The following is a 22,145-nucleotide window of genomic DNA, read 5'->3' on the forward strand; positions in this document are numbered from 1 at the left end:
TATCGCTGAGATCATACCAGGGGGCGAGAACAGTGATGTAGTGTTGAAAGTAGCGCGCGACTGAAGGATACAGTAGGGCCTCTCGTGGCTTTCCAGGCGAGGGAAACGTCTCAGGGCCCGAGGATTCTGAAAGCTTGATCAGTTGGCTGTCATGTCAACATTTCAAAGTCACTGACCTGCACGCTCAGCTTCGGTCTCATCTCCCGTGCTCTTATTGTGAAAAAATGGAGGAGCTCTACTGCGGTCGCAATATCGCTTTGCCTTGGAGCATCGGTGGCAAATCGGACTTGCTTCGTCGCCTAGCCTCATGTAAGAAGGGGCGACGCTGCTATGGATCCATACGCTTACACTTGACCTTTCGCACTCGACAGGTGTTGCTGGATTTCCGGAAAAGGCTTGTTAGCATGATCGCTCACTCGAAGAATACGGGATGGGAGTTCCAACCATGCTATCTCAATGTCAGTCCGTTCTTTGTTTCGTCATCAAGCAGAGCGGATGTCTCACCTGTAGGATTGAAAATACGAGGCATCGTGGCCGTGCGACGACGATTATTAATTAAAAACTAAGTATCGAGCCGTGTCCACAAGCGAGGCCCTTGATAGCCACTGTGAAAAGGCGCTTCGGGATTTTCAGATGCGGGAACGTACAAGGAAAAGTCCAAAAAAAGTATCTGATGATAACACATTTTCTGTCCGGAAGTCGGCATTATCAACCCGACCCTAGGAAACCATTCGGCAGCCGCCGCGGTGACCCCACCACCTCGGGCCACAGCATCAGAGCGCGCCCCGGCACTCGTACGTCCCCTAAGCACTAACATGGCCAAGCCTCAAAGATTCACTATAGTGCCTCATCGCTCGCATTCTCTTGAGGCTCGCTGGCCTCATCTTCAGACGAGCTGGCCTCATCTTTCTCTTCCATCTACTGCAGTTAGCATATTGGATCGATCTTAGCTCATGCAGATTATTTATTTACCATTTCATTGAACAATTTCTGTAAACTCCAGTCAGCTTTATGTGAATATGTCGTGACCATTGATTTATATAGGTGCTTACAGAGGCTTCTCCTCCCTTTGTGCCGGGAGTTTTGTCCTTTTTCTTGGCTTTCTAGAATATGTTAGACTTCATTTATATGCTTACTGGGCAGTGGATGGCAAAACGCACCTTGGACAGCTTCTAGCGCCGTACTAGGTGTCTGTGCAACGAAGCAATTCAACTTACGACGGCCAATTTAACGGATTTCTAGGTAAGTAAAGACTCAAGTCAGTCATCCCAAATAGAAGAAGATAGAAGATGCGTTGAAGCTAACTTTCATCCTCTCTCTGGCAGCCTAGATATACCTACCAGGGGGAGGGGGGGTTCTTGTTTAGATGCTGCAAGCAAGTCGAAAGGAAAGCAACATGATAATGACATGCAAATAATATTTTAAGAATATGTTTTTATGTGTGTCTTGCATTATTTACTCATTATTGATATGTAGTTGTTTTTAATATAAGGTTGCTCTTAATATGCTGTGATATGATGTTAACCCTTAACATAGGGGGTAAAAAAAAAACCTTTTTTTCCCTTATCCCCAATCCAATTACTTATTTATTCTTTGTTAGCTTAACTATTTATTATGGAAGTATTTATGGAATTATGAAAATATCTAAAAATAGAAATAAATTTAAAGTTAATAAGATTTAAACCAAAGCTCTTAATATAAAATTATAATAATATTAGCTGACATAAAGTCGATATTAATATAAAGGCAATATTGATATAGAGTTATTAATATTAACATAATTTGGAGCCTTGATATAATTTACTGTTAATAGTATTTTAATAGCCTTTTACTAGTATTTTGCTAGAATTACGAAATTTTGATTAAATGTCAAAACATGAGTGCATGGCGTGACCCAGTCAAAAACCCCCCTCCCCCCTGGTAGGTAGTCAATCATGCTGATCTCATCATCGAAAGCTATCTCAACATACCTGAATCTGCTTCTCGAGTAACTGTATTCATCATCACAGATAATATCAGCATCATAATGCCTTTTTGCCTGCTTTGAATAGACACTTACGGCAATGGTGGATTCCTCGTCCTGGTTCAGAATTCGTCAGTTGCCAGGTTCACTTTTCGTGGCAGTGTTTGGCTGGAACTCATTTTACTCACTTGGGATTTGGCCATGTGGTTCTGGAAACATGGGTTCAGCCTGAGTGACTTCAGTAGCGGCCAATGTTCATTTCCGTGACAAGGAATACATGCCTCCGACTTTTTGTGGTGGTACTGAGAATTGAGGTCAGCGTATGACAAGAATAATCTTCTTGGGCATGTGTCTACTCACGACAGAGATACCAATTGTGGCAGCAATGGTGCTGCCTGCTGCTGGTCGGCACCAGCACTTCTCCTCAGGGTGGCCACGCTTGCCACAATGACGACAGGTCTTATCTAAAGTCATCTTATTGATCATTTCAGGGAGCGTAACCGCTCAAGTATGACCTGAGGAGTAGTAATCAGTTGGGACTACTTACAGGGGTGGTCGGAGCGGACTGGTCTGTTTTGAGGTTAGTTTTGAAGCCCAACTTAAACGGGGACCACAAGGGTAGACTTACGCTTCTGCACGAGGTTTTTGACTGGAGTTTTGAGCGTCCAATTGAAAGAAATCAAAGTCGGGCCGCAATACTTACAGCTGGGAGTTGGTTGGTCTGCCAGGGTCTCAGCGAACCGGAACATATGTGACACAAAAATATTCAAGATGATACTTACGGTAGTTGGCTGCGGCAACGGCAGCCTTCTTGGCGTGCTGCTTGTCTGAACATGCCGTATTAGCAAGATGATGGTGATTTCGGGCTTGCTCGGCCGTTATGTATCACGACACGGGCGAGTAATGAGCCAAAAATGCGTGACGGCTCGAAAGATATGGGTTGCTGTTCTCATTTAACTCACAGTTGTTTGAGCTCCCCACTGTATTTGGTCAGTTCGTGGACGTCATTCAGTGAGAAATGCAAGAACAGAGTTTCTGATCACTTACTGGTTCCGGCGGGTGGGTTGGTAGGCTAGCTAGTTGTCTCTCTGTCTTTTTAAATGAAATCAGTATATCAAACAACTGCCAATATTTACCCTCGGGTATTCTATGCCAGATGTAGACACATATATGGGGGATTTCGGTGGTTGAAAAGATCAGAATAGAGACGGCCTTGGCAGTCGACAACAATGAAACACTGAATGTTGATTCATTGCTCTCACACAGACAGGCACGCGGATCCGGACATCGAGAAGCACTTGCCAACTATTGGGCCGTATTCCAAGGTCTCCCGGGCTTTACCTCCGGGATTTATCTATGTGAGGCATCCTCAAGCGAGTGTTGTTAGGCAAGTACACATTATCCAGTGATAAGGCACGCACCTACCCAGGTCTTCTCCCATTCATTTCGTGGAAATCTGGATCGGCTGGTCCCAGATCTGCCTACCATGTGGTGCCACCATGTGGCTTGGGAGGGCGTGGCTTCTACAGCACACGTGATGGCTCGGCTAGCGCGTTGCAAAAACATCCCTTCACGAGTAAACAACCTGCCATCGCGGTCTTCCTCAACACCCAGCTACAACACACCAGCATTCAACCCAGTTTGAACGATACTATTCGCAATCATCACGACTTTCTTCACGTGGATTATCTACGTGGATCTATTAATCCCGCGTCTCCTCACATACCAACTCACGATGACGAACGCTCTTACAGCCTCGGGCAGGGCCCAAATCAACATGGCTGTAACAGTGAACTTAACACTGTTTGTGGCCTGCATGGGTGCACTTCTCTGGGACGGCCTGGGTAAGAATGAGAAGAAGAATAAAGATATCATCAATATCTTCTTCGCTATCGGCTGCGTTTCCAGCGCTGCCGGCCTCATGCTTGGTTTTTAAGCTCACACTGGGGACTACATCAACGCGTCGAGTTTCGAGGTCCTGCGAGGTCAGATCATCGCGTGCCCATTCCTCACCATCATTGCGATGCTAGGAGCTATGCTGGTCTTGTTTTTCACCCCGTCGGAGAGCGGGACGGCCTAGAAAGCCGGTACCGTCCTCGCATGCCTCTGTGCGGCTGTCATCATATTGACAGTAAGCACAAGGTATGACCTCAAGAATTACGCGCTGCAGGAAGATATCGAGCACGCAACTCCGAACACCGAGCCTCATTCAGATCGTTCGGCCCCTCAACTCCCCCCCCCCCCCGTTAGTATCGGCCGAGACAACTCGCACAGGCGCAACGATCCACCCGTTGCAACTGAAGACCACTGGCAGCGGCCGATCCCAGACCCGCAGAATGAATTCGAAGATATCAAACTTCGAGGACTCGGTTTTAGGGCACCGCAAGGCTAGTGATATTTGGGGAAAGACACACAGTCATCAGGGCCATGGAGGTTGGCACCTGTGGGTTGACAGCTGCTGTCTTGGAACAACGTTGGCTGCAAGAACGTACCATCGATGATGGCTGTGCGAGGCGGACCATTGACCACGCATTGTGCCATATTCTGGCCGTAAGAACGGACCACTAATACTGGCTATTCGAGGCGGACCAGCGGACATGCGGTGGATCATTTAAATGTATAGACGAATGGACAATTGATAATGGTCATTCAAGATAGACTATTAGAATTTAGAGTTGACTACACGGTTGGACTATATTCTAGCCACCGGTAGTCAATATTCGATTTGCGAAGGCTGGGTTGATCGGTGGTATCGTTTATAGACCACGTTGCACCCATGGCAATAAAAACGTTGTTCCCCTCAATGCGGCTTCAAATAATTGTGACATCTGGCCCCTATACCCATTATGACCCTCTCATTCTTCCTACCACGAAGTCGAGAACCGGAGCACTTATATCCTGGCTTGGTACAGGGATAAAAACTCCAAACAGTCCTTGCTCTTACTATTCTCATATGGACAACCACCAAGGATTTGTCAACCGCATCTCTTCCACTCTTTCCGGGTATTGCTATTTCTTGGCCTGGTATCTTGGGTCCTCCCCATGCATGATCTGAGATACTAAGTCAGTTGCGACTCATCTCAATTTGAATGGAACAGGGCATGTGCTGAAGCGTCCATCCGGCCTGTGAAGCGGAAAGGGGCCACCTATGCGACCTCTGCTCGCCCTGCTTGGTATGTGTATATTTTCAGGTGATGAGCCATGAAACAGCCGGCTACATCTGCACGAAATCTGTCAAGTCCATTGACACTTACGCCAGTGGCGTCTCAAGTGTCATTGGAATCTCAATGCACAAGTCATGCTACAGGGTTTGATACATAGCAACTGAAATTGTCCTTATGTCTTCTTCGTCCGGTTCTGAATGTACCATCTACATATAATGATGAATAATTCCTTATCGTTGTTGCCTGCCTGTATCTATTCCCTTTAAAATAACTCATGCTGTGGAGTCTGTCAGTGTTGGTTGTCATAAATCACATAATCGCCTCGAGCTGAGTCTGACAAACATCATTTTTCAATCCTATGTCTGAGGCATCCATCACGTTCTAGCAACTTATCAGGCGAGGCGGATCTAATAGACTCTGGTCTTGGAACTCAATTGAGCTTCAACGTTGGAGAAGGATTGAGACGCCGTGAATTTCCAATCTGCAATACCTAGTCTCTCCGCTTTGTAGTCACCAACTCGACGGCGATGGTTTCCTTCGCCTTGGGCCTTGTCTGGTCTTGAATGATGGGATGGGCAGAAGAAAACTAAGATGTGTGATTGCATGGAGGTACTTATGTCTTGTAGACATAATTAATGCGATATATCGATAGACTCAGGGCTCAACTTCTTCTCAGATTGGTGTGCCAGCAGCTGCAGACCTTAGTCCGGGACTGCTGAAGTCTCAAACAACCCATCTGTTAATTAACAGACTCAATCTTACGCCTTCAGAAATAATTTGTGAAGCCACTGCTATCAATCTTCGCTTGATCATTTTGCTGCGGCAGACGAAGCGTGATTACCTTCCAACAGACAATAGTACTCAAATTTGGAACCAAACCTCTCTCCAAATATCCACAACCGTTGGCAAGAAAGAATCAGATTGGTCCTGGATCGCCGTATACAGGATTTTCCCATCTCGCCCTGTCATGATAATGCGAAGGTTCCAATGGTGATCAGGGGGGGTGCTAATGAGGCGAACCTTGGTTTGCAGATTTTCCTGTCCCGGATAAAATGGAGGCCTTGGGGAAGTTGAACGAGGGCCGGCGAGGTGGCGAGGTCTGCATCCGACCTCGTTCTCCAGGCATTGACGTAGTCGTTAACAGTCTGCGCGTATGTTGGCATCTTGCGAGGTGCCATGTATGCGGCAATGCAATCTGTAAGGTGGTGAAGGTGGTGCAGTAGCTGATCTGGTCTGGTTGATTTCTGAAGTTTTTCGCGCTTGATTCGGAGGTAGCCTGGCAAAGCAGGATTGGATTGAATGATAAAAGTTTCCAACCTTTTTTTTTTTTTTTGGTCTTGTCCAGATAGTTATAGACCATTCAAAATTGTAAACGGAACTGTATAAGGCGGTGTCAGTAATTGTGGGGTTATATGTCATTGTTGGCGTATTTTGTTCCCAATTTCCGACCACGCCATGCAGCACTAACGACAAGCTACCATCTCAAGAGTGGGAACTAAGTCAGGCGCTGCTGCTAGCCGGTCTCATGCCGGAAATTAGAGCAATGTAGTTAGACTGCTGAGCTGAGGCTTCTTGCACATAAGTATCGAGAATAGAACAGCCACTATATCAAAGGCTAGCAAGTGCAGAAAGACTGGCTATACTTAATATGGAGAACTTCAAGCAAGTCGCCAGTTATACAACGAGAATTCCGAGTAATTGCAATGGATTCTTAAAAGCATTTAGTAGGTCAGCATACAGCTAGCAGACGTCAACATGTATTTTTACGGAGCTGGAGTCCATACGGAACGTGCCCCTGAGTACTTCTTACTCCGGATGTCCTCACTTACACAGGACTTAGCCGCATCCACCTCACTCTCATCTCTCTCGGCTCTACATCGAAAACTTTTTGTCCACGTTCCCTCCAAGCACCACCTTCTCAGCACGGGTAATTCTGGGAAATCAACTGTATGTAGAGGATACGAAACATCTAGAAATGAGCCGCAAACGCCTCTACCGCAACTCGGCTTCCATCATTGGAAACACTAACGCCCCACTGTACGGGTAATTGAATAGAAGCAAGGGTTACACATACATCTTTGAGATAATAAACCCAGAGGAAGACAAACATCATATCAAACGACCTTAAAATGTTCATCAGTTCATACCGTCACACGGTTCTTGTTGTCCACACCGTCCCAACTTGCCTCGAATTTTGAAAATTATTCCGAGCCACTACTTTGCGTCAGGACTTGATTCGTCTCCCGAAATCATCCACCAATTCAACTTTTTGGTGCAGTGACTGGTGGCTTTGACTGACTCCCAAGGTTGCGGTTTGTCACCAACTGCGTACGTCAGTAGTGGCCGCACGAAGCTGTTCCCCTCCACTCAATTCGAGTGCATGCAATTGATCCTTCCCATCACCAGATTCTTGAGCCCTCCACATCGCACCCTCTAGACCTGGCCTTATCGGCGACACCAAAATCTTGCACTTAAGTCTATCGTGTGAAGTCACCGCGCCCGGGCTGTCTTCATTGTCGAGACCCATGTCCGACGGAAAACAGTCTGGGCTCTCCGAGCCCAGCCACGCAGTGGAGAGTGCACACCTTGCTCATCACGAGCTACCCGATGACATGTCGATCCAATACGAGGGGACACTTGACCACGCACCGACAACTTCTCACGGCACCTATCTGGACGGGATAAACGAAGGCCTCGAGCCATTGGAAGAATATCAAGAAGGCGGATACCATCCCGTCCATCTCGGCGACACGCTCAGCACATCTGGCCGGTACCGCGTCATTCACAAGCTAGGCCATGGCGGCTTCGGAACCGTGTGGCTCTGCCGGGACCTGAAGGATCCCGGATACGTCGCCGTCAAGGTTATGGCTGGAGATGTAGCTCCAGAGACAGACCTCACGTTGACTCGCTTAGATCGCTCCGCTCCAGGCGCCGAACACATTTCCATACCGCTGGATGCATTCTCAATCACAGGACCAAATGGGTCACAACAATGCATCGTGCTCCCAGTTCTGGGCCCTTGTGTCTCACCTCGTCTCTGGTTGAGTTTGAAGAACCCCGCGCCTGTCCTTCGCGGAATGGCTTATCAGAGCGCTCTGGCTATGAGCTTATTGCATAAGCGGGGCCTCTGCCATGGAGGTAATTATTAACCGCATCACTATCTGTGACACCACCAGAAACTAACACTATCTTAGACTTCCGACCAGCCAATATCCTGGTGAAGCTGGCCAACCTCAACCAGCTGTCTGAGAATGAATTGCTCTCCATTTTGGGCCAGCCTCAGAAAACCCATGTGCGCACCGAGTCTGGTGAGGATCTCCCAGAATCCTCACCACGCTACCTAGTAATTCCCACCGACACCTCTCATCTCAGTGACGAGTATCTGACCGACAAAATTTGCGTCATCGACTTCGGCGAATCTTTCCCAATATCATTGCCTCCGGCCGAACTGGGCATCCCCGAGAATTACCTTCCGCCCGAGATTATTCTAGACCAAGGGAACGCCGTTTCCAAAGCCTGTGACATATGGGCGCTTGGTTGCACCTTGTTTGAGATCCGGGAACAGCTTGCTCTCTTCTACATGATCTTCGACAAGGATGAGCTGCTGGCGGAGATTGTGCGGTTCTTCGGAAAACCGCCCAAGGAGTGGTGGGACAGGTGGGAGGCGCGGCAGGAATCCTTCGACGAGCAGGGAACGTGGCTCCGACGTGGGGATGATGAGGAGTGGTCACTTGAGGTGGCGTTGAGCAAGCCTATTGAGACATTCCTTCCGGGCGTGGATAACAAACAAGAGGTGCAGAAGTCGTTGGTCACCCACAAGGCGGAACAGGAACTGATGGCGGATCTTCTGTACAAGCTGTTTCGCTACGAACCGCAGAAACGCCTGTCGGCCGAGGAGGTTTTGGCGCATGAATGGTTCAAGATGCGACTTAATGTTCTTGACTGCAACCCAAACAAGTCGTCACAGATCAGCAATCTTGGGAAGGAGTTTTGGGGGACTAGAATACGACCTTTCGTTGCACTATGTATTTCTGTTGAGGGTGAGCACGTGGCCGCGGGGGAAAAGACGACAACATGCAAGACTTTGCACAAGAGGAATCTCAGATGTCAGTATGCCAACTCTGCTATAGCACATTTCTTTCAGCCGGTGAAGCCTCAACGGCAGCCTTTTTCAGTGTCCTCGCGAGCGACATTGACTTTTCTTCCTTATGTCACAAATGCTGTGCACAAGATTAAACCCCGTTGAGTGAGACCCATCAGGTAAAGGGGTGGCACAAACAAGCAGAGAAATTACTTGGGCACATCTTTAAGCCTGCCCACACGTAGTATTAGAAGGCAGCCCCGGAAAGCTCGGTTATAGTACTCAAATAAGTATCGACGGAAGCAGACTCGGACTGCTTTCCTGCTCTATTGATCAACTGTTTTAAAACGTACTTCTCAGCTTTGAGCTTGAAATCAGCATTTGAGACTTCAGCCCTAGATGTACATTTATTAAGCGTGCCTCGTCTTGAAATAATCGGTGCAACGAACCAGACCCTCCGATTTTGTGCACGCCCATCCACTATGCAATTACTCCCACTAGGCAGGTGTACTTCTGCGGCTCATGACTCCTGTGGGAATGGTCGACGTAGAACGTACAGTCCCCAAATTTAGCGCATATGTGCGGAAGGATCTGTGAGAGCACACTGCCTGGCTTTTAGGTTGGTGATAAGGAACCATTACTGACAAAGACCACGAGCACCGCAGCGTATCTATGTCTAATTAGCATGACAGCTCCTCAAAATTTGGCAACCAGCACAAGATTTTCTTCTTTTTTGGCAAGTGTACGTTGGCCTCGGTACGAGTGGTGAACTTACGCTGCCGTAGCTGCGAAAATCTCAGCACGCCTTGCATTGGTGATCAGGCTGATTATCACAGCGAAAAGGGAAGTAAATAGTACCACCATTGCGAGCTTTGCCGCTGCGTTTCTCAAAAAAATAGAGACTGAGAATGGGGCCGAGCAAGAAAGACGCCGCGGCAGCTATTGTTACGAGCGTGACTATCATATTCACCGTGGATTCGTTAAAACGGCTGTAGTAGTTGCCGTCACTGGCCAACTCTTTCTATGTAGAGTATTAGCTTGTCAACCCCCGAAAACAGAGTACAAGAATGCCAAAGCAGATAAGGAGGGATTTGACGTACATTTCCAATTAGGTGTCGTCTCAGAAAGTCCGACAGGAAATCAAACTCCGCTCGTGACTTCAAAGACACGAGATCGTCCTGGTCATCCAGGAACTTCTTTGCTTTCCCAAAAAGAATGTGTGTTGGCACCTGGAAGTAGTGTCTCAAGGCAACCAAGACTCGTTCCTGGGGTTGTCTGAGATGTGCGATTTTACTTTGCAAGAGCAAGGCCTCATCTGGATACTGGGTGTCAGCTGCACACTCTCGAAACACAAAAGTCTCTTCACTTACGATATTCCTTGATCTTGGCCCTTAGGTCCCGTACTAACTGCATCTTAACCCTTGCGTCCTGCCTAAATCTGGGGTCACCCTCTGTAGCCTGTTTGACGAATGTCTCCCATCTCCTGGCCGTCTCTTGAAGATCTAGATCGCTACCATTAGTTACAGCGTCTTGGTGCATTCTTTCGACCCTATTCTCGAGGTTTAAGATCTCGCTCTGCAAGTATAAAAGATTTAGGGCCGCCAGCTTGTCAAATTTCCGGAACACTAAAGTCTCGTTATCGACATCGCGCGCCAACCACTCCGCGGCAGCGGTGTAGCCTCCTCTCCGCTTCTCTTGCAGAGTCAGTTCAATATCTGTAGACATCAGGTGAGTAAAAGGTCGTGCTGTTTCTGTTTTTGGCAAGTGAACCATCGAGGCGGGGCCAGAGCAGTGAAATGGCAAAGACAATCAGAGGGGTTGGAACGCCGCGTAGTCTGCCTTGGCACATACATACTGCCAGTGTTGCACAGCTGCGCCTCTTCCGGGGTTGGGACCCATCATAGTGCATGATGCAGAGGCATTCTCCACTGCTCACCAGTCGTTGCGCCGACTTTACAGGCCTTCGACACGCGCTGACGCCCAGTGGTAAGGCAGTGCCGAGGCGTGGTAAACAATGAGGAAGGCCTCCCGTGTTTCTCTCTCGACACAATTCATATCTTCTGTTCCTTGTCTCTCAACTTTAAGTCGTCCTCCTGCCTGAGTTTAACAACAGTTTGTCCACATTTTGTCGCGTCCTGGGCCTCATAAGAAGCAACCTCAATCTCTGGCCCGCGATGGTGCGTCTCCGTACAGGGTTCCGTACATACTCTCACGGTATCCTGGTGCGTGGATTCCACAAATTCTCTGAAAGAAGAAAGCCCATTGTGCTTTCAAAATGGCCTCCGGAAAGTTCTGAGGACGACCAGGATGAGAACGAGCCAGCCTCCGAGAAGGTCGTGTCATCTACCGACCATGACGTAACGGCATCTGAAGACAATCGCCCATGGCCCAAGCAGCATCGATTTATCCTCCGAAGAAGACGATTTATTAGGTTCCGGAGATGATAAAGAACCCCCCAAGAGTATCATCGATTTATCATTCGAAGATGATGAGCCATCAGACTCTAGAGATGACCAAGCACCCCCAAAGCAGATCATCAATTTATCGTCTGAAGATGATGAATCATCAGACTCTGGAAATAATGAAGCATCCTCTGAGGAGGACATCAACTCATCTTCGGAAGATTATGCAACATCAGTATGGAAGAAGTGGTTAATGATTCATAACGGAGACTCTGGAGATGATGAAGCATCCCCTAAGCAGATAATCGATATATCATCCGAAGATGATGAACCACCGGACTCTGGATATGATGAGGCAACCCCGGAGAAGTACGTCGAGTTATCTTCGGAAGACGAAATGTCGGGCTCTGAAGACGATGAGCCACCCCCTGTGAACAATCAGGAAGCTCGAGGGAACACAGAGCCACCGGATGCGCAAATTCAACCTTGGGAGCCAGCGAATTCTTTCAGTCACAGACGCTTGGTTGCAAAAGGATCAATCAACGGCAAGAATTTGGATGCACTCGCAGATTCGGGAGCTAGTTTCAATGTCATCTGCCAGGAGCTGGCGGGTACACTAGGTCTTACTATCGACCAGACCTCTGCCGTCTCGGTGTGTCTACCGAGTGGCGCGATGATTCGCACGCTGGGAAGAGTTTCCGGGGTTTTCAACTTCTCCGAAGAGGAGAATTCGTACCCGCTCTTGTGCATGGTCCGGGAGAAATGCGTTCACCCTCTGGTCCTGGGATCCCTTTTCTTACGAGTAACTCAGACCTTAACGAAGTATACCAGCCGCATCAAGAATGTTTTTTTCCAACATTCTTGGCTTCAATTTCCTCGCTGTTCTAGAGGCGGAACATTACCTACTGGATGGATATCTCAACGGCCAAGCCGCCGACATCGTCCCGGACACAGGCTCTGACATTATGGTTCTGTCTCTTCTGTTTGCAAAACAACTTGGACTCACAGTCCACAACGGGCCTGAGCATAGGATCAAAGTTCAATTCATTGACGGATCTGAGGCTTATACCATTGGAAGGGTGCGAGGTGTGAAATGGAGGTTTCAGCGATATCTCGACTGGGGCAAGCACACACTGCGCAGGGATGGATACGAGTTCCACATCATTCAGAATCTACCTGTCGACGTGATCGTCAGCAACGACTTCATTGCTAAAGTCGGGGTGTTCAAAAATCACACGCACCGTCTCGTGTCACGGGAACCAGAGAAAGCCCACAGAGGCATGTACGGCATCCGATATATCGAGTCGAAGCGTGCGCACAAAAAGGAGCAGAGTAGGTTGGAGTCTGCCGCTACATTCCAGAAAAATCCGTGGGCTGGTTCATTGATCATTTTATAGCAGTGAGTTGCGGCCAATCTTCCTCCGCAGAGACGGAGGAAAGCGAACTCCACCGCCGAGACGCGGCCGAGGAGGACATCGAAGAGCTCCTCCTGACGGACCCAGTCGCAGCGGAGTCCAGACGGCTAGAGGAGCAGGAGAGGAGGCGCGCTCAGGACCGGCACAAGAGGCGTTATGACGAAGTTCGACTGGCCTCCATTCCACAGACAGCAACCATCAATACTGGACGCATCGCGCTACCGGCCCAACATTCAAGCACCGACTTCTCATTGCACAATACGAGCTTGACTCGGCAATCGGCTCACGTCTTATACCAATCACAGGCAGGTGCCGCAACGGCCGCGAGTTTCGATGTAGAGTCGGGTCGACCGCAGGCAAAACGGCGTCGTCTTGAACTTCCAAGGTGGCTCATTGGGTCTCGCTGACACGAGTCGCAAGAAGGCAGGCTTCATCAGTAGAAATCCAGGCAGCAACTAACGTACCACGATCCCAAGCATGGGGATAGCTTGCAGTTTGACCAATGCTTGCATGCATTCATTTCACTAGATTGATTTTCAGTAGTTTCAGTGCATTCTGGCCGTTTGGAAGGGTATCTGCCAGTAAGGTCGAGAATGGTGTATCCAACGAATTCACCACAGTACCGGTAGAGTCTGGGTCAGGGAAGCACCAACGGCTGGCACGTGCAGCTGCACAAGGTTTCAATGGTTCCAGTCAAGTATTGCTTCACCCAATCATTTCCTCCTTCATTTGGTCGGTCACTCCGTCAATGCCAACAAAAGCAGACACAAATGGTCGTCAATACCAACCTATTGTTGAATCCAGGAAGCCACTATATGAGGCCTCTACCACGCTCAGGGGGCGTGGGTGCATCCATTTTCCCTGTAGCTTCACCTAGCCATCATTGAATTCTTTCGTCAAAACATCTCATCCGTCAACCACAACCAGCATTGGGACCTGCAGTCAACCCATTTCCCATCAGTTTGGCCTGTCTACACGAAATCACCACCACCCTCGAGACTTACACAAACATTCCTCCTCAATCAGTCCTCCGGGCCCCACAACCGGTCCACACCCTCCCTGACCCAGGCCCGACCTGCAAAGCCTGTAGCTCTCAACCACCTCGCGTCTAGGTCCTCCTGTGAAGCCACTGCAAGAAACAACACAACATGTGCGCCACCTGCAGCTGAGTCATAATATCGTTTGAGTTAGTGTTGATAACCGCATGCTGATTATTGGATTGACAGGGACACCCTCGACAAGATCATGATAGGAATGGCCGCAGGAATGACCGCTGCCATGCTCTGGGCTCCTGAGGTCCGCGACTTGACGACCTCCCCGGCTGGCATGACCGAAACTACGTTGGAGATGAAGTTTTTCAGGGATGGAAACATTTTTTACATGGAGTTTTCGGGGATGGAAACACTTTTGACATGAAGTTTTAGAGACGACCTTCGTGAGGTTTCGATGGTTTAGCCTCGGTATATTGCAGTCAACATGCGAGATCGAAGTACTCGTCATACCGAGTCCTGGGCGGCATGGTTTTGATATCCAGTGCAGAGACTAGAAGCTTAGAGGACAATCACTGCTTCTCTCAGTTCCACTCAATTCAGAACTCTTGCCTTTCAACGTCTCCAGGGGTTAAAACTGTTACAGAGATGCTTCCCACTGAAGGGGAGACAAACGGTGGAGCTTTCCAAATGGACGTCATGGATAGAGCGAAGGGCCTGGGAAGCCCCTTCAGAATGTGGACTGTAAGATTAGGGGCCGTATTCCGGAGCAGTGCAAGATACAGCTGACCGTCTTCCAGCCAGAGGCGTGCAGCTGTCCAGATGAACTCGCGGGCTGTCTTGCCGATATTGACAAACGGGAGGTCCGCACTGTGCCTACTCAAAGAATAGCAGCATATCATCATCCACAACACTGTATCATGCAGTAATGGTACAGAATAATTGGATGCTACATCGCTCCAGTAGCTGGTTGCAGTGTAATAAGTCATCAGGGGCAATACACTCGCACCTGATGAACCATCTCCTTTCTTTCGTCTTTCGACCTGCCCTACTCCAGGTCTGGCTTTCAGTCTTTTTCCAGATCCACAAAAGTCTTACGACTCATCTGGCACAAACATCGTGATTGAGACAAAATGTCTGGCCTTGAGCCCGTCGCTGCTTTGGGCGTGGCTTGCCCAGTCATTCACCGCAACCCAAAAAGTCGACGCCATGGTGCCCACTGTGGTCAACCCCACAGTAAGGTGACAGACAGTTCAGCATCATCGTCAAGTCCCACGGCTAACCGGCAGTAGCACTGGCCTCAGAACTTGCTCCAAATCAGGGTACCTGTGTGGGTCAATTTCCCAACTTCATGGTCCTCGCTCTATCACTACATCCCTGAGCCCGGATCAATTGCAGGCTCTGTTCCGAGGTGAGCGACAGGTGAGCCCAAAGTGATCAATCACCGAGCGGCGCAACCCCTTGTTCAACTTTCCGGTGGATAGAAGCCGATGCGCACATTAGACCCTGGATTTAGCCTTCTTAGACTGTAAACAATAGCCTTATTTGAGTTATGAGATAGGGGTCATCCGTGTCTTCAAAAGCCACAATACACAACAGCATTCATTATCATGTCATCCACATAACAAGGAAACCACCATGCTAGTAAGTATGTCGATGCTAAGTTACTTTACACATGGCCTGATGAGCCCAATTCTGAAAGTCACTGTTGACTTTCTCGCTCAGCACGCCAAGCGTCCAACTCTTTTATGGACCAAGCGGTGTGTGGGTGCTCCGGTCCCAGTACTTGACAGCGAAGTTGGGCGCACGAGTCTATCAAGGCGATAGCCTCAGCGATACGTCCTTGACGGTGCCAGGTGAGAGCTAGGTTTGCCATACTGATCAGTGTGTCAGGATGAGCAGGCCCTAGTGTCCGCTTGCGATTCTCCAGCACTTCCATGTCCAGCTTCTCAGCCTCTTCAAATCTGGCTTGATCCCAAAACAAACCCGCCATGTTGAACATACTTTGGACCGTATTGGGATGGTCAGACCCAAGTTCCTGCTTACTCATCTCCGTCGCCTGCGCAAACAACCTCTCGGACTCTTCCAGTTTGCCTAGCTTCCCAAGTGTTAACCCTAGGTTGTTCATACTCGTGAGTGTGTCACGATGGGCATGCCCCAGTGTCCGCTTGCGAGTCTCCAGCACTTCCACGTTCAGCTCCTCGGACTCTTCATATCGGCCCATTTTGTAAAGCGTCAGCGCTAGGTTGAATATACTGCTGAGCGTCCTGGGATGCTCACGGCCAAGCACCTTCTCCCTCAGCTCTGCTGTCTCCCGTTCCACCTGCTCAGACTCCATGTTCTTGTTCTGTTCGGATAATGAAGCCCCCAGCTGGTGCATACTATCCAAAGTATGAGGATGCTCGCGGCCCAGCACTTTCTCCCTCCGTTCCAGCGACTCCCGATCTATCTGCTCGGCGTCCTCGTATTTCATCTGGCCGAATAGTAAGAGCGACAGTCGGCTCATACGTTCCAAGGTATCGGGATGCTCGCGACCCAGCGTCTTCTCACTCTGCTCTACTGCCTCCCGGTAACTCCGCTCGACCTCGTTATACTTTTCGGGATCAGTGCACCACTTACCCACCTCAAAGTCATCAGAGCTTGCCTCATCTTCGGTAGTCTGCTGGACTTCGTGTTGAGCCTGGCCAATTTCACTACTAAGGTCATCGTCATCGTCGAAGGGTTGGAAGGCTTGGAGTATGCCCTCGGTCGTCTCAACCCCGTGTGGTGTGCTTGAGCAACCACTTTCCGAAGGATGCCCTGTCACTTGAGCTTCGCTGGCATCTATATCGCTGTGAAGCTCGAAACCGCCCTCAAAGTCATCATCGCGAGAACCCTCCTCTTCCACTCTATTTGCTCTATCCGAGTCCGCGTTGGAGCCGTCATCGTCGTTGATAACAGACCTGGGCAAAGAAAAACGGGCAAATCTTTCCAAATGTAGCGCAATGTGGCTTTCCATTGCTCTGGTTGTATCCAGCTCCACCATGCAGATGGGACAGGCCCGACCTAGGATATCGGAAACTGATTCACTGGCTTGGATGATGCGGATTGAAGATGCTTCACCGCTAATCGATCCTCTATGCTGTCCTTGGAGATGGCGTTTATATGGTTCCAGCGTCTTGAAGACTTGGTCTGAGTGCTCTAGACACCTCCAAACCTTGCGGTGTTCCGAATTCTCATGCTGCACCCAGTCCTGCCGGCTGTCATATAGCTGCGTTGGGTTCTTACAGTCCTCGTATGTGCAGATGTAAGGGCGCAGATCGTGTATGAGATGAGCTTTCCACGCTTTATCGGCCAGGATTTCCTTGGGACACAAGAAGAAGCAGTAAGGACACTCGAAGAACTTGTCCGAGGGTGTATTGCGCGACCTCTTCGGCGCCGGAGGGAAGTCAACAGGCGCATGGGCGGCTTGCCGTGTTGACGGGGCATATTCCGAGAGGGTCCAGCTCGAGAGGTTATCCGATACCTCGAGACGTGCGACGTCAAGTCTGGTGGCAGTCGTAACAGACGTAACAGCACCTGGGGTGTACTCTCCAGCTCGGTGTGGCTGTGCAGTTCGAAATTGCGTCTTTTGAGCCTGGTACGATTTTGTGTGTTTATCGAGTTTGTCCCGGTGTCTGGCCCAATACGCAAATTGCTGTCGGCGGCGACCATTTGCCTGCGCAATGCGTTCGATAAGGTAAGAATTGACACCAGTCCTTTGCCGCTCTTGTTCCTGGATTAAGACAGTCCTGATTGGCTCCCACACTGCATCGTCGTTTTCTCCTGATGGCCCTCCAGGTGGCTCCGCAGGATGATTTTCTTCACAAGCCCTGACCTTTCGATACTCTAGGAATATCGAAGAGACGTAGTCCAAATCAGCTTCCTTAATAGCTTCAAGAAAATCGACTCCAGTATCCTCGTCTATCTGTCGGTAGTTGGTAGCCCTGGAAGATCCAAGTCGGGTGGAAGGGTTTCGTATTTTCGTGGACACCTTGAAGAGTCTGTTGATAGGATCTCGTACGCCGTCTAACAGGAGTTCCATTTCGATTTCTTCTCCTTCTTCTCCGTCTTCGTCTTCACCCTCATCTCTCGTTCTTTCTGTTTCTGAATGTTTTCCGCTACTTTCATCCATCCCAGATGCACCCTCTTGGCTGACGCCGGAACACAATTGGAACACTGTTTCACTTTTGTGAATAACTTGGTTCTCAAACCAAAATGAAGAGGCCTTACCGTCATCCAGCGAGTTGATCAGGTCCTGCATGAATCTGCGAAGTGTCTGCGCCAGCCTCTCGGCTTCCCGAACACGGTAGTCCAGAGAGCCATGGCCCGCAACGAAGAGTCCCATGTTTGCAGCCCAGAGTTCGAATCTCTCTGATTCCGCTACCAATAGATCATCGGGCCATGCAGTATCAGCGCTCTCTTTGAGAGCCTTCTCGACTTTGCGAAAGAGGTCCACAGCGTTGGAACCTAGATCTGCAAGGGCCACAATGCCAGACATTTCATCTATAGGAGTTGAACTTCTAATTGAGAACAAGCGATTTGGACGAACTGCGCATGCAAAACTATCATACGAGGAAGTGAGAAGAATGCTGATTTCCTTTTCCTCGGTGATGTTAGGCAGACAGGCAAAGGCAGCTCTCCCCGCACTTTGCGTAACCCTCTCTGAGTCGTACGAAAATAAGCGAGCGAATGCCATTCAAATCGAGGCTACACTGATCATCAAGTGTGGCGCTGCATGTCAGCAAGGGGCAAAAAGCGGAGTAGTGGTGGCAATACTGGCTGATGCGTGAACGTTGTTCTTGCGATTTCTCAGTTCAGCGCAGGGTCCGCTCATGCTATGAAAAGTTTTGTCAGATATCTCGTCTGCTGTACGCGCTACTATCATGTCGGGCATTGAAGTCGCAGGTCTCGTCCTCGGGGCCCTCCCTCTCGTTCTCAAATCCGTGGATGCTTACCGAGACGGCTTCCGCAGGTTTGGCAAAGCCTTCAACAAGCGCAAGCATGTCGAGAAGCTGGCTCGCGCACTGCTTCTTCAACAACGGACTCTAGAAGAACTTATCAAGTCGGTCGTTTTAGCGAGCGGTTGCGAAGATGCGCTGGCCCTGGATGATGACCCGGTTGACTATCTTAAAAATCCTGATGTTCAGGAGCAAGTGAAAGAATATCCCGGCCCAAAAAGCACCAGTTTCCTCGTTTATGAGCTTGAGGTCAACAGCGTGGCTGTAGGGAAGGTTGCTAGGCGTATATCAGGCCTTGTGCCTGGAGGTCAGGTAAAGGTCACTGCGAACTTCACTACGAGAACCAGTTCTGACACCACCGCAGGGGCCGAAAGATGACCTCATCGCCATCATCGAGGCCAACCATGCCAAGCCAAGTTTGAAGGCTGATCTTACTCCGAGGATTAAGCTGGTACTTGGTATCACTGATATGAACGACATGATCCAGGAGATTGACAAGGGCAGTGATGCACTCGATCGCTTCTCGAGACTTACCTTGTCGAACCGCCAGTCGATGAACAGCAACTCGTCCGGAAACTCTCTGAAGCTGGCGAAGGCATTCAGACAGATACGCAACTTATCAGAAGGTCTTTATAATGCCGTTCTGGACGGGTTCCGAGACGAGTGCCACGAGAGTCACGAGGCAAGGCTTTATCTCGATGACCACATCGATACTGCTCATCGATTACTTCACAGGCGCGGTGCGGTAGACCCTGCTGCTCCACGGATGATGTTTGATTTGGCTTTTCATGCGAAGGGGCAGAAGAGCGACACGCTGTACTACGAAACAGTTGTCCAAGTCTTTGACGACTATAAAATTGACAATGTATATCCGGAGACCACTCCAGAGGACTTGGTGAAAGCCGTGGTCACTTTTAGCGTGACCGACGCTCCATCAACCTTCAAGCCCAAAGTGGCTACGATCAGCAGCATCTGCGAAACAATCAAGGAGGCCCGTGGAATGAAGTCTAGCCTTTCTTTCGCATTGCTGGGAAACAGGCAGATGGGTACATTTCCGGACCAGAAAGCCATGCCTGGAACGCGGACGCTCTGTCAAGTGGACCACAGGGACTGCATATCCCTAAGCCAAACACTGAAGACATCATCGACCCTTCCGTTGAAACCTCGGATGCAGCTCTCTCTACGGTTGGCATCCAGCCTCCTGCAACTCCTCAGCACACCATGGCTTACACAAGCGTGGTGTAAACACACAGTCTTCTTCCTCCCGCACGAGAATCTATCCGACCCGACAAGTCACGCAAAACAAACTGCCCAGGTGGATCTCAACCGGCCCTTCGTTGCTTGTAGTTTCGGCGGCGAGTGTCCACTCGTGCCTCCCACGCAACCAAAGGCAGCACTGCTGGAGCTAGGCATTCTATTACTGGAGATATGGCACGGAATGACTTTGGAGTCACGCTTTGGGCTGGATGATTCCGGTTCACAATCACAATCGACGACATACTACGAACGTCTGGTGAAAGCTTTGGAGTGGCAGGACGACGGGACAAACCCGATGCTAGGCCTCTATGGGCAGGCGGTTTCGCAGTGCCTGACTGGAAACAACCTGTCGGCTGGAAAATTGGTTGATTGGGAGGATTCGAAGCTCTGGAGGTCAGTTTGCAGTGATATCATAGAGCCGCTTGCGAAGTTGTGTAAGAATTTCTGATTTAGAGACTATCTTTGATCTACTGTAGTAATAATATGCTCAAGAACATGTCAAATTTCCCCCTTAGTACATTGCGAGGCACAATGGTGACCCCATCCGGTCTTTGGTTGACAGATCGGAAGGCATCTTCTTGTGGCTCATCCTTGCGACAAAGAGCATCAACAAGGGTCTAGAATACGGAGACAACGCCGACATATTCGAGCCAAGAATTCGCAATTTGCCAGGAGATCGGATCAGTTTGTCTAAAGACATATGGAAAGGGGCTAGGAAAGACGATCCTCTAGCAGATAGACAGACTGTGGCACTCTATTTCAGACTTTTGTTGACACCTCGAGAGAGGCTCTCTCTTCCTGCCATCCTTTGACAGCTTCGGGATACTCTTGTTCGTGCTAGCTTCAACATCGACGGCCGACTATATACTCCAAGCTGGTGATCAGACGCCCAAACGCGTCTCAAATGATGCCATGTTGGAGAGGTGCAGGAAAGTAGAGAGAAAAGTGGATGACTACTGCTTTGGGCTCGTAGAGGTTGGTTCAGGATCATTTCCTGTTAGGCGGCCTCGGATTGCAGGGATGTATGGACGTTATTACGGCGACCTCATTCCTCTCGCAGATTCAAGCAGCATTTTGCGCTTCATACATCGAACTGCTCAAGACTTCCTTGTAGACACAGAAGGGGGCAAAGAGATACTGGACTTCAGCACATCGTCGAAAATGTCCTTGAGATTCGAACCATCAAGGCCTGTTTAGCAGAGATTCAACTCTTCCTCCTTGATTACGACTATGAAGACTTAGGTCCGAGCTTAGCTGAAACACATCTGCCTATTATACGATGTTTGCGCCTCACCCACCGAAATACAGACGACTGGGTGGCTGGAGATTGGCGCAATCACTCCACTAATTTGAGGTGCTATGCAAGGCTGGCAAAACTTTTGTCGGCTCCCATTACCAGGGAGCATGTCTTTGTAAGGGCGAGGACTTCCTCAAAGTGTTGACCAACAGCTGTGACGACGAACGTATCCTCTGCGAAGTCAGGGACGGAAATTCAAGCAAAGACAAGAAGTCAGAGATCCTCTTGAATGCATGCAATACCTTTGAAAACACTCAGGCTTGGTTCCATCAATGGGATTACTTCGTTGGGGAATCAGTCCAAATGCTATTGAGGGAGGGTGCCAACCCTAACTACATGGGCGTCATCTTCTATCCGGATTCATGGCACTGGCCATTCGCAGAGATCGAGACACCCTTCACACAATATTTGGAAAAAGTATTGCTATTCATCAAATATAATCGTCTGAGGTCAGAAGACCTACTCACTGTCCTCAAGACCCTATGGACCTAATTGTATTATGATGCCAGCCTTGGCGAGATGGTTACGCTTTTCTTCGACCTCAAGCATTATGTCATTTCGGACAGCGAGGACTCCGACCTTGAGGAACGTGATTTGT

The 22,145-nt window shown here is 49.3% G+C and overlaps 6 protein-coding genes across 6 annotated transcripts; 3 read left to right on the forward strand and 3 right to left on the reverse strand.

Annotated features, from left to right (window-relative positions):
- Positions 1-803: 803 nt before the first annotated feature.
- INS49_014777 (uncharacterized protein) lies at positions 804-4,504 on the reverse strand (the record flags this gene model as incomplete). Its single annotated transcript, XM_043175466.1, has 15 exons — positions 804-810; positions 839-918; positions 973-990; positions 1,053-1,103; positions 1,971-1,991; positions 2,060-2,080; positions 2,152-2,172; positions 2,241-2,265; positions 2,324-2,427; positions 2,511-2,533; positions 2,592-2,612; positions 2,667-2,684; positions 2,746-2,790; positions 2,926-2,943; positions 4,456-4,504. 15 exons carry the CDS (start codon positions 4,502-4,504, stop codon positions 804-806), a joined length of 522 nt encoding a protein of 173 aa, XP_043020423.1.
- Positions 4,505-7,652: 3,148 nt separating this feature from the next.
- Positions 7,653-9,257, forward strand: INS49_014778 (uncharacterized protein; the record flags this gene model as incomplete). Its single annotated transcript, XM_043175467.1, has 4 exons — positions 7,653-7,988; positions 8,217-8,265; positions 8,322-9,167; positions 9,232-9,257. The coding sequence occupies 4 exons, from the start codon at positions 7,653-7,655 to the stop codon at positions 9,255-9,257; spliced, it is 1,257 nt and encodes a 418-aa protein (XP_043020424.1).
- Positions 9,258-9,823: 566 nt separating this feature from the next.
- Positions 9,824-10,933, reverse strand: INS49_014779 (uncharacterized protein; the record flags this gene model as incomplete). Its single annotated transcript, XM_043175468.1, has 5 exons — positions 9,824-9,878; positions 9,984-9,993; positions 10,067-10,229; positions 10,309-10,523; positions 10,579-10,933. 5 exons carry the CDS (start codon positions 10,931-10,933, stop codon positions 9,824-9,826), a joined length of 798 nt encoding a protein of 265 aa, XP_043020425.1.
- A 1,519-nt stretch (positions 10,934-12,452) lies between these two features.
- INS49_014780 (uncharacterized protein) lies at positions 12,453-13,484 on the forward strand (the record flags this gene model as incomplete). The annotated part of the gene is made up of 4 exons (XM_043175469.1): positions 12,453-12,832; positions 12,887-12,942; positions 13,011-13,360; positions 13,446-13,484. 4 exons carry the CDS (start codon positions 12,453-12,455, stop codon positions 13,482-13,484), a joined length of 825 nt encoding a protein of 274 aa, XP_043020426.1.
- Positions 13,485-15,829: 2,345 nt separating this feature from the next.
- INS49_014781 (uncharacterized protein) lies at positions 15,830-18,533 on the reverse strand (the record flags this gene model as incomplete). The annotated part of the gene is made up of 3 exons (XM_043175470.1): positions 15,830-15,877; positions 15,948-18,211; positions 18,266-18,533. 3 exons carry the CDS (start codon positions 18,531-18,533, stop codon positions 15,830-15,832), a joined length of 2,580 nt encoding a protein of 859 aa, XP_043020427.1.
- Positions 18,534-18,918: 385 nt separating this feature from the next.
- Positions 18,919-20,238, forward strand: INS49_014782 (uncharacterized protein; the record flags this gene model as incomplete). Its single annotated transcript, XM_043175471.1, has 3 exons — positions 18,919-19,305; positions 19,358-19,945; positions 20,101-20,238. 3 exons carry the CDS (start codon positions 18,919-18,921, stop codon positions 20,236-20,238), a joined length of 1,113 nt encoding a protein of 370 aa, XP_043020428.1.
- Positions 20,239-22,145: the final 1,907 nt, after the last annotated feature.

This window comes from Diaporthe citri, assembly GCF_014595645.1.
Source record: "Diaporthe citri strain NFHF-8-4 chromosome Unknown scaffold_8, whole genome shotgun sequence".
Taxonomy (NCBI): domain Eukaryota; kingdom Fungi; phylum Ascomycota; class Sordariomycetes; order Diaporthales; family Diaporthaceae; genus Diaporthe; species Diaporthe citri.